At 39.5% G+C, this 16354-nt stretch overlaps 1 protein-coding gene across 1 annotated transcript in view; it reads left to right on the top strand.

Moving 5' to 3' along the window:
- dnajc18 (DnaJ (Hsp40) homolog, subfamily C, member 18) overlaps nucleotides 1-16354 on the top strand; it is a 64152-nt gene that overhangs the window by 32156 nt on the left and 15642 nt on the right. The window contains exon 5 of the mRNA XM_039774822.1: nucleotides 14028-14140. Within this exon, the coding sequence (XP_039630756.1) occupies nucleotides 14028-14140 (113 nt within the window). The remainder of the gene's footprint in view (nucleotides 1-14027; nucleotides 14141-16354) is intronic.

The raw sequence follows: 16354 nt of genomic DNA, 5'->3' as shown, positions 1-16354 counted from the left end.
AATATGCTTATCAGGCGCTTCATATTTTTGCTGCCTTTTCAATTGTGTAATTCGGTTTTTGTTCAGCGCTCTTTGGAACTGTTGCCTTTTATCTCTGCACTGCGTCAGTTCACGTGAGCCGCTCGGTGTACATGCATCGAAGGTTCCCCAGTTGTGCTGGTGCCATCTGTGCTATGTCCATGGCTGTATTTAATGTTACCTTAGTCCTGGCACTTAAAACTTTCTCTCGCAGTTTCGCTGAGTTTGTGTCAAACACCACCCTGACCATCTCATCTTCCTCTCCATAAGCACAGTCCTTAACCCGTGAATATTTAGTGGGAGTTTGCTATTGGATTGCCGCTGACGGACGGCCTTATATGGGCAGGCACTAAATTACAAACGCCAGCGCAGCCTGTCTATGAACTTAATTTAAAGTGTAGGTTTACATCGTGCTTTGTTTCAGTAGCAGAACTCATGAATATGGTTGTATATGTCACTTTCGCTTCGCTTCTTATTGTTTAGCTGCCTTCTCAATTATATAATGCATGTTTTCTTCAGCGCTTTTTTGAGGTCTTCCTGGTTTTCTATGTACTGCGTGATTACGTGGGAGGCGTGATGATGTCACACGAAACTCCGCCCACGGCGTTGAAGCTCATCTCCATTACAGTAAATGGAGAAAAACTGCTTCCAGTTATGACCATTACGCGTAGAATTTCGATATAAAACCTGCCCAACTTTTGTAAGGAAGCTGTAAGGAATGAACCTGCCAAATTTCAGCCTTCCACCCACACGGGAAGTTGGAGAATTAGTGATGAGTGAGTGAGTGCTTTGCCTTTTATTAGTGTGTATATATATATATATATATATATATATATATATATATATATATATATATATATATATATATATATATATATATATATATATATATATATATATAAAATATTTTATTTGTAATAGAACGTAGATGACAGATCAAACGTTTAATCCGAGTAAATGTATTATTTTAAAGGAAAAATATGTTGATTCAAAATTTCACGGTGTCAACAAATCCCAAAAAAGTTGGGACAAGTAGCAATAAGAGGCTGGAAAAAGTAAATTTGAGCATAACAAGAGCTGGAAGACCAATAAACACTAATTAGGTCAATTGGCAACATGATTGGGTATAAAAAGAGCTTCTCAGAGTGGCAGTGTCTCTCAGAAGCCAAGATGGGTAGAGGATCACCAATTCCCACAATGTTGCGCAGAAAGATAGTGGAGCAATATCAGAAAGGTGTTACCCAGCGAAAAATTGCAAAGACTTTGCATCTATCATCATCAACTGTGCATAACATCATCCAAGATTCAGAGAATCTGGAACAATCTCTGTCGCGTAAGGGTCAAGGCCGTAAAACCATACTGGATGCCCGTGATCTCCGGCCCTTAAACGACACTGCACCACAAACAGGAATGCTACTGTAAAGGAAATCACAGAATGGGCTCAGGAATACTTCCAGAAACCATTGTCAGTGAACACAATCCACCGTGCCATCCGCCGTTGCCAGCTGAAACTCTACAGTGCAAAGAAGAAGCCATTTCTAAGCAAGATCCACAAGCTCAGGCGTTGTCACTGGGCCAGGGATCATTTAAAATGGAGTGTGGCAAAATGGAAGACTGTTCTGTGGTCAGGCGAGTCACGATTCAAGTTCTTTTGGAAATCTGGGACGCCATGTCATCCGGACCAAAGAGGACAAGGACAACCCAAGTTGTTATCAACGCTCAGTTCAGAAGCCTGCATCTCTGATGGTATGGGGTTGCATGAGTGCGTGTGGCATGGGCAGCTTGCATGTCTGGAAAGGCACCATCAATGCAGAAAAATATATTCAGGTTCTAGAACAACATATGCTCCCATCCAGACGTCATCTCTTTCAGGGAAGACCCTGCATTTTTCAACAAGATAATGCCAGACCACATTCTGCATCAATCACAACATCATGGCTGTGTAGGAGAAGGATCCGGTACTGAAATGGCCAGTCTGCAGTCCAGATCTTTCACCTATAGAGAACATTTGGCGCATCATAAAGAGGAAGGTGCGACAAAGAAGGCCCAAGACGATTGAACAGTTAGAGGCCTGTATTAGACAAGAATGGGAGAGCATTCCTATTTCTAAACTTGAGAAACTGGTCTCCTCGGTCCCCAGACGTCTGTTGAGTGTTGTAAGAAGAAGGGGAGATGCCACACAGTGGTGAAAATGGCCTTGTCCCAACTTTTTGGGATTTGTTGACACCATGAAATTCTGAATCAACATATTTTTCCCTTAAAATGATACATTTTCTCAGTTTAAACTTTTGTTCCGTGATTTATGTTCTATTCTGAATAAAATATTAGAAGTTGGCACCTCCACATCATTGCATTCAGTTTTTATTCACGATTTGTATAGTGTCCCAACTTTTTTGGAATCCGGTTTGTATCTATACATATATTTACTTTCCAACATATATACATGTATGGTGTGTGTATGTATATATATATATATATATATATATATATATATATATATATATATATATATATATATATATATATATATATATATATATATATATATATATCTATATATAATATACACATATACATACATACACATACATACATACATACATACCCGCGCTGAAGTAGTGTGTTAAAGAAAAGGAAACATTTGAAAAATAACGTAACATCATTGTCGGTCTAATTGTTTTGTCACTGTTATGAGTGTTGCTGTCATCAAGGATTTGATTATAATTTTTTCTTTCAATCAGATTTGTATTTGGAGGACGTGTTGTGCTCAAGTTACATTCTGTGTTTGTCAATGGTTTGTAAAGATAACAGGTTTCATTCATCGAAGTGTTCACTACCCAAATCGCTACTCGTGAATCTAAGTTGTTTAACAGGCATTCACGGTATTAACTTGTGGATCTGCCTGTGAATATTTAGCGACAGCGTCTCTATGAACTTGTGTATTTGCCTGCAAGTTTTTAGCGACAGTGTCTCTATGAACTTGTGGATTTGCCTTCTAGTATTTACCGACAGCGTCTCTATGAACTTGTGGATTTGCCTGTGAGTATTTAGCGGCAGCGTCTCTATTAAGTTGTGGATTTGCCTGCGAGTATTTAGAGACATCGTGTCTATTAACTTGTGGATTTTTCTGCGAGTATTTGGCGGCAGTGTCACAAAGTTGTTTCCGTCTAGCTGCGTTAGAAAATGTACCACAATGTCTGACACGCCTCCTTTTTACTGTTTTACCCATACCAAGTGATTAGGTTTCCCCTTCTTTGTAAGCTTTGTCAAGGGCGTTGCTCTTTCAGAAAAACGGGGTACAAACCGGCGATAGTAACCCGCTAAGCCGAGAAAGGCCTGAATCTGCCTCTTGTTTATCGGACGGGGCCAATGCATAATGGCATCTATTTTTGAACACTGTGGCCTCACCATACCCCGGCCCACTAGACAGCCTAAATATTTGGCTTCGACCAATCCAAAGTAGCATTTCTTCGGATTAATACAAAGACCAGCTTTTGCCAGTGACCGCAATACAGCTCGAACCTGCTGTAAGTGTTCTTGCCAAGTGTTGGAATAGATGACAACGTCCTCCAAGTAGGCAGCACTATATGAATTATAAGGACTAAGCAGTTTGTCCACCAGATGTTGGAATATTGCAGGCACCCCAAGTAATCCAAATGGGAGAACACAATACTGCCAGTGCCCACTAGGGGTGCTAAACACTGTCTTTTCCTTAGCGGAGTCCGTTAAAGGAACCTGCCAATACCCCTTTGTCATATTTTTCATATCCAAAGTAGTCAAGAATTTAGACTTACCTAGCTGGTCAAGGAGGTCGTCCATTCGTGGCATGGGATAGGCATCGAATTGGGAGACTTGGTTAAGCTGACGGAAGTCATTGCAGAGCCTCCAACTTATATCAGGCTTACTGGCCATGACAATAGGACTGGACCAGGGACTATAACTTTCCTCAATCACCCCAAGGTTCAGCATGCGTCTGATCTCCAGCTCCACTTCAGCCCTTTTTGCCTCGGGATTTCTGTACGGGCGCTCTCAGCCTATAACCCCAGGTTTCGTCACAATGTCATTGGCAATCAGTGAGGTTCACCCTGGATTTTCACTTACCACCTCAGGGACAGACAGGATAACTACTTCAAGCTCCTGTCGTTGTTGGCGAGTCAGATTATCTCCGAAATTAAGGTTGAATTTATGAGCAAAGAGAGAGGGGGGCTGTCCGGAGGAGGGCTCAAGATCCCTGCCCTTCCACAGTTTCAGCAGATTGACATGATAAATCCGCTCACTGGGACGACGATTTGGTTGTTTCACCAAATAATCGACCAATCCCTTCCTCTCCTTAATTTCATAGGAGCCTTGCCAATGAGCCAGTAATTTAGAATGTGAGGTAGGAAATAAAACCATGACCCGATCTCCCTGGCGGAACTCCCGAAGTGACGTACCACGGTTATAGCATCGGACCTGGGCTGTTTGCGCCTTTTCCATTTCAATATTGGTCTGACTTTTCAAATCTATCGCTTAATTGTGTGATATATTCCAATATATTTATTGACGGAAGGGCCTCTTCCTCCCAGCCTTTTTTTAAAATGTCTAATATGCACCGGGGTTGTAGTCCGTATAATAATTCAAAGGCAAGAACCCTGTGGAGGCTTGGGGAACTTCCTGATATGCAAAAAGGACGAGGGGGGAGGAACTGATCCCAGTTACTCCCGTCCTCGTTGACTACCTTACGTAACATTTGTTTGAGAGTTTGATTGAACCTCTCTACAAGTCCGTCGGTTTGAGGATGCTATACCGAGGTTTTTAAATATTTTATTTGAAGTAGTTTGGCAGTCTCCCTAAACGACTGCGAGGTTATAGGCGTCCCTTGATCCGTCAGGATTTCTTTAGGGTTGCTGACACGCGCAAATACCCCTACTAATTCCCGTAACGATAGCTTTTGAAGTAGCTAAACGCAATGGAACAGCCTCTGGAAACCGGGTAGCATAGTCTACCAGGACCATTATATATTTATGACCTCTGGCTGAGGGTTCTAGGGGTCCTACTATGTCAACCCCAATACGCTCAAAAGGGACATCTATTAAGGGTAGTGGAACTAGAGGAGCACGGTCCCTCCTAGGAATCTGCCTCAATTGACACTCCGGACAGGATGTGCAAAAGCGGCAGACCTCCTCATTAATTCTGGGCCAAAAGAATCTGAGCTTAATCCGCTCAAGTGTTTTTTCAGGTCCCAAGTGGGCTCCCAGGAGATGGGTATGTGCTAGTTCACAGACTTGTCGCCGGTAAATCGGTGGTACTAACAACAATGACCTCATTTCCCCCTCATGGTTAGCTACCCGATATAACAGATCGTTATTTAACGCAAAGTGAAGACCTTGTGGCATTGGATATAATGTGCGTTGGCCATCTATAAGTACGACTACATTATTTGCAAACTTAAGGGAGTTGTTGTTCCACTGCTCCCTTTTCAATGAAGCCGGAGTCTACCTAAACTGAAACTGCAGGCATGTGAGGGGATCGTATTCGACCTCGAGGGGCGGGGTTTCATCCTGAGTCGACTCCGCGCTCGATGATGACATATTTGGCTGAGACATCCCGGGTGTCGCCCCGTCATAACCAGAGGCCGAACTCCGCTCCCCTCCCAGCTATATACATGGCGTGGAAGAAGTTGAGGGTGCTGATTCAGTGTCCATGACTAGACCTAGCGATTTTGGGGAAGAAGCATCTGTGTTTCCACTTTTAATGTCTACCCAATCTCTGCCTAATATCAGGGGGAAAGGAGGATTATCCATCACCGCCACCCTCAACTTTTTTAATACTCCGTCCTGGCATATAAAACATTTGGCGGATTTATAATTCCAGACATCCCCATGAATGCAGGTAATGCGGGTTTTAATCTTTAACGATTGTTATGGTAGTACCAGATGGTGAGCAACAATGGAAATGTTACTGCCGGAATCAGATAAAGTTATAGCTTTAACTCCATTGACTAACACTTCTCCCGTATGTGTAAAGGCCAGAGGGTTAGCGAGCGAACACCACACCTCCTCCCATATCACTCCGCAGACCCCGTCGTTGCTTCGCGGAACCAGCCAACGCGTCCCAGGTTCCACTCGAGCATGCTTTGCATTGTAGCTCCAAGACTCTATGTTAGGGACGCAAGTATGCCCGGGTTCACACGAATCCCATTCTGATACTCCCAAGTCGGTTTCTGCCTTGAGGAGTTTGATTGTTTTGGCTAGTGTGACAATATCAGTAAAGCCCCAGGCGATTTTTTTTTCAGGTAGGGCATGAAGCAGCAAAGCGCAGGCCACCTGCTCTGCTATTTGATGGATCTATTACTTGTGTGGTTGTAACCACATGACCACATTAGCCCACAAAGCCATGGCTTGTTTTTTTTTTTTTACTGTTGTAGCAGGTTTATAGGTCCAAGCCATTAGGTTTTCCACCTGCTAGCCCGGGTTTCTCCCACCTTTATCAAAGGGCTTGCCTTTTGTGGGATATTTAGGATCAGCCCCCGTACTCAGGAGTCCATAATAAGTCCTCAATGTGTCCCCAGACGCACCAGACTCTATCCTGTGGTTCCTGTTTCTACTTTTTCCCGGACCTTTAACAGGATGATGGGTCGAAGCATACTCAAGTTTTCCCTGACATGCCCTGACCAACCCCCACTCAGCAATTTGGGAGCGGTACTTGCCTATCTTACTTTTCTTGAGTTTGGTGTAATGTGTCAAATCTTTGTTTTGTTCGGACTTCCATTCTCTCCAGGAGGTCACCACCCTGCCGACTATGCCACTGTAAAACAATTCACTCGACACACTTAAAAAGGTTTGGGACAGCCACCTGTATATTATTCCTGGCTGCAAAAGAGTCTTTGTTAAATACAGAGATGTTCTCTATATCGAGTCCAAAAAAGAACTGAAGAAGGTTTGGCGGCTTTAAGGGATAGGACAGGAAGTGATGTACTTCATTAGTCAGCTGTAACTGGAAGTGATATTTCTCTAGGCGCCTGAACCGGAAGTGATATTCTTCTAGGCGCCAGAACCGGAAGTGCTGTCATCTGTTTTAAATCAGACCGGTTTTCCCGCAGCTGGTCTGTAGAGATAAGAGGAGAGAGTTTAGTGCATCCTGCCACCCCCTGGCCTGGCGTGGAATTACCTTTGCTTCAGGATTGGTTCCTGCCTTGCGCCCAGTGTTGGCTGGGATTGGCTCCAGCAGACCCCTGTGACCCTGTGGTCGGATTCAACGGGTTGGGAAATGGATAGATATTCCAGCACTGACTTTGTATATTCCGACGGTGACTTTATATATTCAAGTTTTGACTTTATACAGTGGTGTGAAAAACTATTTGCCCCCTTCCTGATTTCTTATTCTTTTGCATGTTTGTCACACAAAATGTTTCTGATCATCAAACACATTTAACCATTAGTCAAATATAACACAAGTAAACACAAAATGCAGTTTTAAATGATGGTTTTTATTATTTAGGGAAAAAAAAATCCAAACCTACATGGCCCTGTGTGAAAAAGTGATTACCCCCTGAACCTAATAACTGGTTGGGCCACCCTTAGCAGCAATAACTGCAATCAAGCGTTTGCGATAACTTGCAGTGAGTCTTTTACAGTGCTCTGGAGGAATTTTGGCCCACTCATCTTTGCAGAATTGTTGTAATTCAGCTTTATTTGAGGGTTTTCTAGCATGAACCGCCTTTTTAAGGTCATGCCATAGCATCTCAATTGGATTCAGGTCAGGACTTTGACTAGGCCACTCCAAAGTCTTCATTTTGTTTTTCTTCAGCCATTCAGAGGTGGATTTGCTGGTGTGTTTTGGGTCATTGTCCTGTTGCAGCACCCAAGATCGCTTCAGCTTGAGTTGACGAACAGATGGCCGGACATTCTCCTTCAGGATTTTTTGGTAGACAGTAGAATCCATGGTTCCATCTATCACAGCAAGCCTTCCAGGTCCTGAAACAGCAAAACAACCCCAGACCATCACACTACCACCACCATATTTTACTGTTGGTATGATGTTCTTTTCTGAAATGCTGTGTTCCTTTTACGCCAGATGTAACGGGACATTTGCCTTCCAAAAAGTTCAACTTTTGTCACATCAGTCCACAAGGTATTTTCCCAAAAGTCTTGGCAATCATTGAGATGTTTCTTAGTAAAATTGAGACGAGCCCTAATGTTCTTTTTGCTTAACAGTGGTCTGCATCTTGGAAATCTGCCATGCAGGCCGTTTTTGCCCAGTCTCTTTCTTATGGTGGAGTCGTGAACACTGATCTTAACTGAGGAAAGTGAGGCCTGCAGTTCTTTAGACGTTGTCCTGGGGTCTTTTGTGACCTCTCGGATGAGTCGTCTCTGCGCTCTTGGGGTAATTTTGGTCGGCCGCCACTCCTGGGAAGGTTCACCACTGTTCCATGTTTTTGCCATTGGTGGATAATGGCTCTCACTGTGGTTTGCTGGAGTCCCAAAGCTTTAGAAATGGCTTTATAACCTTTACCAGACTGATAGATCTCAATTACTTCTGTTCTCATTTGTTCCTGAATTTCTTTGGATCTTGGCATGATGTCTAGCTTTTGAGGTGCTTTTGGTCTACTTCTCTGTGTCAGGCAGCTCCTATTTAAGTGATTTCTTGATTGAAACAGGTGTGGCAGTAATCAGGCCTGTGGGTGGCTACGGAAATTGAACTCAGGTGTGATACACCACAGTTAGGTTATTTTTTAACAAGGGGCAATTACTTTTTCACACAGGGCCATGTAGGTTTGGATTTTTTCTCCCTAAATAATAAAACCATCATTTAAAAACTGCATTTTGTGTTTACTTGTGTTATATTTGACTAATGGTTAAATGTGTTTGATGATCAGAAACATTTTGTGTGACAAACATGCAAAAGAATAAGAAATCAGGAAGGGGGCAAATAGTTTTTCACACCACTGTATATTCCAACGCTGACTTTATATATTCAAGATTTGACTTTATATATTCCAGCGCTGACTTTATATATTCCGACGCTGACTTTATATATTCAAGTTTTAACTTTAAATATTCCAATGCCGTCTTTATATACTCGAGTTTTGACTTTATATATTTGGGAATGACTTTATATATTCAAGTTTTGACTTAATATATTCAGAAACAAGTCTTGACTTTATATATACCGACGCTGACTTTATATATTCAACTTTTGACTTTATTTATTCCGACAGTGACTTGATTATATAAAGTTTTGACTTTATATATTCGGGAATGACTTTATATATACAAGTTTTGACTTTATATAGTTAAATTTAGTCATCATTGCATAAATTTTTATTCACCATAGAAATTTAAAGACTAAATTCAACTTCCATTCCTACCAAAGATATTTCTGGCGACTAAATAGAACCTACTTATATCCAAATTCGAGCTATTGAGCTGTCGCCTGCCTGCCTGAATAAGTCACCCTCGCTTCGCTCTTACTTTTTTTACCGTTCATTTAATCGTGGCTAGTGGCGGAAAAATTATAAAATGGAAGGAGGATTACACTGAGTATGGCTTTACCAAAACAATTATTGATGGCAAATAAAGTATTGATTATTCATAAAGCTTCAATTGGTGATCTCTTTTTCTGTGTTAACCTCATATTTTTTCATACTACTTCTCAAACCAAGGGGGTGCGAGGGTAAAATGAATCTGGAAGCACTGATCAATGTAATCGTTGTACCAGGAAATCATGCATTGACAGAAGTTCACCTTTGCTTGGAATGCAAAGTGTGATTAAATTGCGTTATTTTTTAACACGTTATGGAGCACAACCATCGAAACTTCTCAGCTGTGCTTGTGCTAAGAAAAGGAAACATTTTAAAAATAACGTAACACGATTGTCAATGTAACCTTTTGTAAGTAGTGCCTGGAGGATTCAGAGTGTGGAGAAACTCTAGAGACAGCGTGTGTATTAACTTGTGGATTTTTCTGAGAGTATTTAGTGGCAGCTTCCGTAAGACTGCGTTAGCTGCGGAGTAGTGATGAGTTTAATGTGACTCAGGAAGAACGAGTCGTCTCGTGGGAGTGATTCGTTCAGTTGCGCATGCGCATTTGCGCAATTTCCTATAGTTTCTGTATTGGAATTGATTCACCTGTTTCGAGTCAAACCAAGGTTACACTTGTATATATACTTTTATCAGTGTTATTTGTTAGGAAAATTGATTTTTATGTTGATATTTTTGGGGGTGCGGAACGGATGAACTGGATTTTCATTATTTTCAATGGGGAAGTTTGTTCTAGATACGAGAAATTCGCTATACAAGCTCAGTGCTGGAATGTATTAAACTTGTATCTCGAGGTTCCTGTGTATGTATGTATGTGTGTGTATATATATATATATATATATATATATATATATATATATATATATATATATATATATATATATATATATATATATATAATATAAAAATACGTATAATACAGTTAGGTCCATAAATATTTGGACAGACAACTTTTTTTCTAATTTTGGTTCTGTACATTGCCACAATGAATTTTAAATTAAACAACTCAGATGCAGTTGAATTGCATTCTTTCAGCTTTAATTCAGTGGGGTGAACAAAACGATTGCATAAAAATGTGAGGCAACTAAAGCATTTTTTTAACACAATCCCTTTACTTCAAGGGCTCAAAAGTAACTGGACAAATTAAATAACTGGAAATAAAATTTCATTTGTAATACTTGGTTGAAAACCCTTTGCTGGCAATGACAGCCTGAAGTCTTGAACTCATGGACATCATCAGATGCTGGGTTTCCTCCTTTTTAATGTTCTGCCAGGCCTTTACTACAGCGGCTTTCAGTTGCTTTTTGTTTGTGGGCCTTTCTGTCCGAAATTTAGTCTTCAAGTGAAATGCATGCTCAATTGGGTTAAGATCAGGTGACTGACTTGGCCATTCAAGAATTTTCCACTTCTTTGCTTTAATAAACTCCTGGGTTGCTTTGGCTGTATGTTTTGGGTCATTGTCCATCTGTATCATGAAACGCCGCCCAATCAATTTGACTGCATTTATCTGGATCTATTCTTGATGCTTATGAGTGGCTTGCACCTTGCAGTGCTCCCTCAGTATTTACTTTCATGCAGTGTTCTCTTTATGGTAGATTTGGATATTGATACGCCTACCCCCTGGAGAGTGTTGTTCACTTGGTTGGCTGTTGTGAAGAGGTTTCTCTTCACCATGAAAATGGAACTGTCTTCCATGGATGTCCAGGTATTTTTGCGTTGCTGAGTTCACCAGTGCTTGCTTTCGTTCTCAGGATGTACCAAACTGTAGATTTTGCCATTCGTGATATTGTAGCAATTTCTCGGATGGGTTTTTTTTCTGTTTTCGCAGCTTAAGGATGACTTCTTTTCACCTGCATGGAGAGCTCCTTTGACCGCATGTTGTCTGTTCACTGGAAAATCTTCCACATGCAAGCACCACACCTCAAATCAACTCCAGACCTTTTATTTGCTTAATTGATAATGACATAATGACGGACTTGCGCACACCTGCCCATGAAATAGCCTTTGAGTCAATTGTCCAATTACTTTTGAGCCCCTGAAATGAAGGGGTTGTGTTAAAAAAATGCTTTAGTTGCCTCACATTTTTATGCAATCGTTTTGTTCACCCCACTGAATTAAAGCTGAAAGAATGCAATTCAACTGCATCTGAGTTGTTTAATTTAAAATTCATTGTGGCAATGTACAGAACCAAAATTAGAAAAAAAGTTGTCTCTGTCCAAATATGTATGGACCTAACTGTATAATATGCCCCACTCCTCTACCACTTTCCAGACTTCTTTACATATTGATTTACGTCTTCATACTTTAAATGGGGACCCCCCCAAACGTTTAGGAAGCCTCCTAAACATAGTGCCAGCAGTTATTTTATTCGACTTCAATCAATAGAGAAAAGAACCTCAAAGTAAAAACATGCCATTCATTACATTGGCTGACTAAATGTGCATCTTATAATCGCCATTGCTGTTTTTAATAAGTTAATAATAATAAGTGCCAGGGAGCCTCTGTGACCATTACCATCGGAAGTGGTCCAAAGCTACAAGTACTTTGGGATTCACATAAACAACAAACTGGACTGGTCTGACAACACAGCGGCATTGTACAAGAAGGGCCACAGCAGACTCTACTTGATTTTTATGTTTCTGCTGCAGTATGTATCTGAATTTCCCCATGGGATTAATCCAATTTTTCTAATCTTTCTAAAGTAAAAGGTGATGTGTTATAACTTTGTCTGTCAATGAGTATGGCAAAACATACAAGCTTGGAAATACATCTGATGTAAAACACAAAAAGAAATAAACATATAATTGCAAACATGTAATACTTGTAATTTATACTCAGATTTCACATAATTTCTGCTGATTATCCATTTCAGTTGAAAAGAATACACTCTACTGTAAAATTGTGTTTTGCAGTTACCGTCAAGGCCAAGTCACTAAGAAAAACAAGAACTGGTCTAATGTAGGGATGTTTTACTCATGTGCAGTTGTGTATAGCATGTTCAAGAGTAAGGCTTCAGTTACCTGATCGTATTATTTTTATTACTTATTATTTTACACACACCTTTATCCAAGGTAGCTTACAACATTTTCGATAAAATTGGTCAACATTTGTTTTTTTAGTTGGAGCACAGGCCTGTAAAGTGACTTGCTCTTTGTCATACTGTATTAGTAGTAGTATTTGAATCCTCAACCTCAGGGTTTAAAGTCCTCGATCCAAAGCCTTAGCCAATACACTACACTGCTTGCCAATAGTATTTGGTTTTGTAAAAAGAAACCTCAAATATACAGAAAAGAATTAGCTGATATCGGTATAAGTGATGCCCAGTGTCTTACGAATGTAACACCCTAACACCATTGTAAATACATCCCACAAGTGATAATCTGTATTGTGTATTTTAGAAAATCAGCCAATAGAACCAAAAACACAATTGCAGACACAAATCTTTAAATATGTTTTATAATTATCACTGTATTCTAGAGCAGACTGTTTCAAGACATTTTAATACTTTAGTCTTACTGTCTAATTCAAGTAAATGATGATAAAACGCAAACATGCTAAATGAAAAAGTTTGGTATAGTAATGTAGATTTCCTAATGTAGACTTTATTTTAATTGCTAACTTTAAATGTGTTGCTCATATTACTAAATATGGGTGTTGTACAGTGCGTCTTGTAATGGATTGGCAACCCGTCCAGGATGGGTTACTAGCTTGTGCTTTATGCTAGCAGAAAGTACTCTAAATGCCTGTAATCCTGAATTGGATAAACAGGATAGAAAATGAGCGGATGTGGTAGAGGTGGTGGAAATAAGACCAAGAAGGATGCTTAAGATGATTTAGTTGAAAATGTGAGCAGATATCATGAGTAATACCATAGGACCAGCTCAGATATTTTTAAGTGGCAATCCTATGTACAAGTTATTCGGACTTACTTGGAGGAGAGCTCTTACCTGATCTCTGTATAGTTTTTGTGCAGCTTTGCCTTGTCTCCACCATATGAGGTCGGTGGGTGCTTTTATATGTATTAATGTCTTCATGGTCATGTTTGATCTGTAATAATTTGTATGTGCATATGGTATTTATTTAATACATACAGTATTCATACTAATGTATGTGTGTTTGAAATATTTAACACCACCATGTTAGCCCTACTTCACAAACATTGTGCAAATCTGAAATAACCTAGAGAGTCATATAGTTGAAGTATAAACATTTTTAAAAGTATATGGATGAAACATTTAGGCAACATAACTGTTACGTTATCAAACAAGTTTGATAGACTGAATGGTCTTTTGTCATTTGTCAAAATACATTTTGTGTTCTTCTGTTACATACCATTGAAGAAAGAGCTGTAAAAGTCTGATTTTGATATAAAGTGGGTGTGCCTTGGTAATTGGATTATATTGCCATTTTACATAACTAGGTTGTATCATTATGTTCATAGTTTTACTTCAACAAATCACCAGAAACAAAAATGAAATGTCTTTCATAGGAAATATTCATGTATATACTAACCAAGGAGCAGCATATACTCATTTCTACAATCCCCGTCGTCGCAGAATGAATGAAAGAAGAGAAGAAGGTGTTCAAGACCATGGAAGTCAGGTAATGACTTTTTAAGTCCAGCCTTTATTGTTTTGTTTACAAAGTTCTCCATTAAAGAAGTCTGTTGTCTAATGGTTGATATATAATTCTATAACTGCTTACAGAGAGTGAAAAAAGCAGTTTATATGTATAAAAAAGAAATCTTACACAAGCCAATTGAATGTTATGCTTAGCATATTAAAACGAACTAAAATCTTTCATTTATAGAAGGGAAAAATAATAACCTTATATCCTGTAATTTCTGTGTTCAGTAATATTTATTAAAATGTTTTATATTCTTACTGTGTTTACATTTAAGGTTTATTAGTTTGCTGAGCTAATGCTATTTAAAACATTTTAATTGTGCTCTGTCGGGTATGTTATGAAATATTCAGGAAGTGTCTTCTGCTGTTTCCCTCCCACTCCTGACATTAATACTGCGTTCCACTTTCAGGCTTTGTGTCAGTCTGACATCTGGCGTGAACTATTCAGTTCAAATTTGTCATTTTGCAGTTCATGCTAGCTTCTTACAGATGACGCACCATGAGATATAGAGCATTTGCCTCATGGAAAGGCTTTAATAGTTCAAATACAAGGCACAATCCCACTGCATTGTGTGTGCACTTTAGAGAAATGGTCTGAAGAGACTGATGATTCATTAAAAGGCAGGGCCTATTGATTACTGCAGTCCACCAGATTTGGAGAGTTCACAACAAGGAAAGACAAAGCTAACCTACAATCAGGTTATTGTTTACAAATAATTAGTGCTAAGTGTACAATGCTTTCCTTTGGATAATGGTTATTTTTTATAATTTTATAATAAATAGGTCTTAAATGGGCATGATGGTATAGTTTTAGTGCTACTGCCTCACATCAAAGAGACCAGGTTTCTTCTGGCTTCTCTGGTTTCTTTGTGATTTGATGTCCTTCGGTTTGCTGCAGTGTGCGTATGTATGGGCATGTGTGTTTGATTTGCAGTGGACTGGTGCCCTGTCCAGGTGGTGTTCCTGCCTGTATCTAATGACTCCTGGGTATGTGAGTTAGGAAAATCGATTGATGTTGTTTCTTAAACTATATAACCTATTGTTGGGATACAATAGGATAGGATTAATAAAGTATCTATTTCTATCTATCCTATCGTATCTATCTATCTCTCTCTCTCTCAGAGTTTTTCCTGTTCATATAAAACCCTTTAGAAGACAATTCACTGAGGATGTTCATTAATTTTCTTAATTATGATAAGCTAATATAAGGACATTGACTTTTGAAGTTTCTTCCTGCAGCAATTCATGCCAATCTTGGGGAAAATTGACCATTATCTTGGACATTTAAAAACAGTATGAAAAATATTACAGATTATGTATTGTTACTTTAGAAATATTTAGTTGAGTAAACACTGAAGTTCTGAAACCTGTCATTTCATTGCATTGCTATGACAGTCCTACAGAAAAGACAAATTATAGAGTTTTGCACCATAGTCATTTTGAATCCAAACCTATCTAAACTTTAAACAGATATAGGGCATCATGCTGCCACAGCAAGTGGTACTGCCTCATCACAGATCAAGTGTTCAGGTTGTGAATATTGTGCCTGGTTGTTATCTGTGTGAAGTTAGCATATTTACCATGTGTTTGTGTGGGGGTTTCCCTCATGACATTGTGAACCCCCCCAAGGGTCCCAAAAGATGTGTATTTTAGGTTGATCATTGCTTCTGGGTTGTATCTTTGTCAGTGGGTCCTGTGATGGATTGTCACCGTCTTTAAAGCTGTTTCATGCCATGTACCCAGTGTGGCCTGCATAGGCATCCCTGCATTGGATCAAACCGATTTAATCTGTTGCTTTCTGTTATTATGTTGCAATTTGTTGATAAATCACATTGACTCTCCCCATCCCTTTGGTTCATTGGATCTACTCCAAAACCCAAAAATCAGGCAATTTTGTTAAAGGAAATACCATTTACTTTTTCTAATACAACAATCTGTTCATTCATTGGAATGTTAACATCACATGATTTGGAAAAATGTGTATTCAAAGAGCAGTAAAGTGCATAATGTTACATAAAAGGACCTTGAGATGCCAAACTCATGATCACAGGTCATAAAAGTTTAATAGCATGCATTCCATTGCCAGTACTATAGAAGCAGTAAGTCAATTAAGCGAGGTATAGTTAGTTTTATTCCTCAAGCTATACTGCCATCAAGGTGCATAAAACAAACTGTCAGAGAGGCTACTCCT

Source organism: Polypterus senegalus, chromosome 13 (genome assembly GCF_016835505.1).
Source record: "Polypterus senegalus isolate Bchr_013 chromosome 13, ASM1683550v1, whole genome shotgun sequence".
In the NCBI taxonomy this organism is placed as follows: Eukaryota; Metazoa; Chordata; class Cladistia; order Polypteriformes; family Polypteridae; genus Polypterus; species Polypterus senegalus.
The sequence above is the reverse complement of the archived record's forward strand: the minus strand, read 5'-3'. Positions and strand labels throughout refer to the sequence as shown.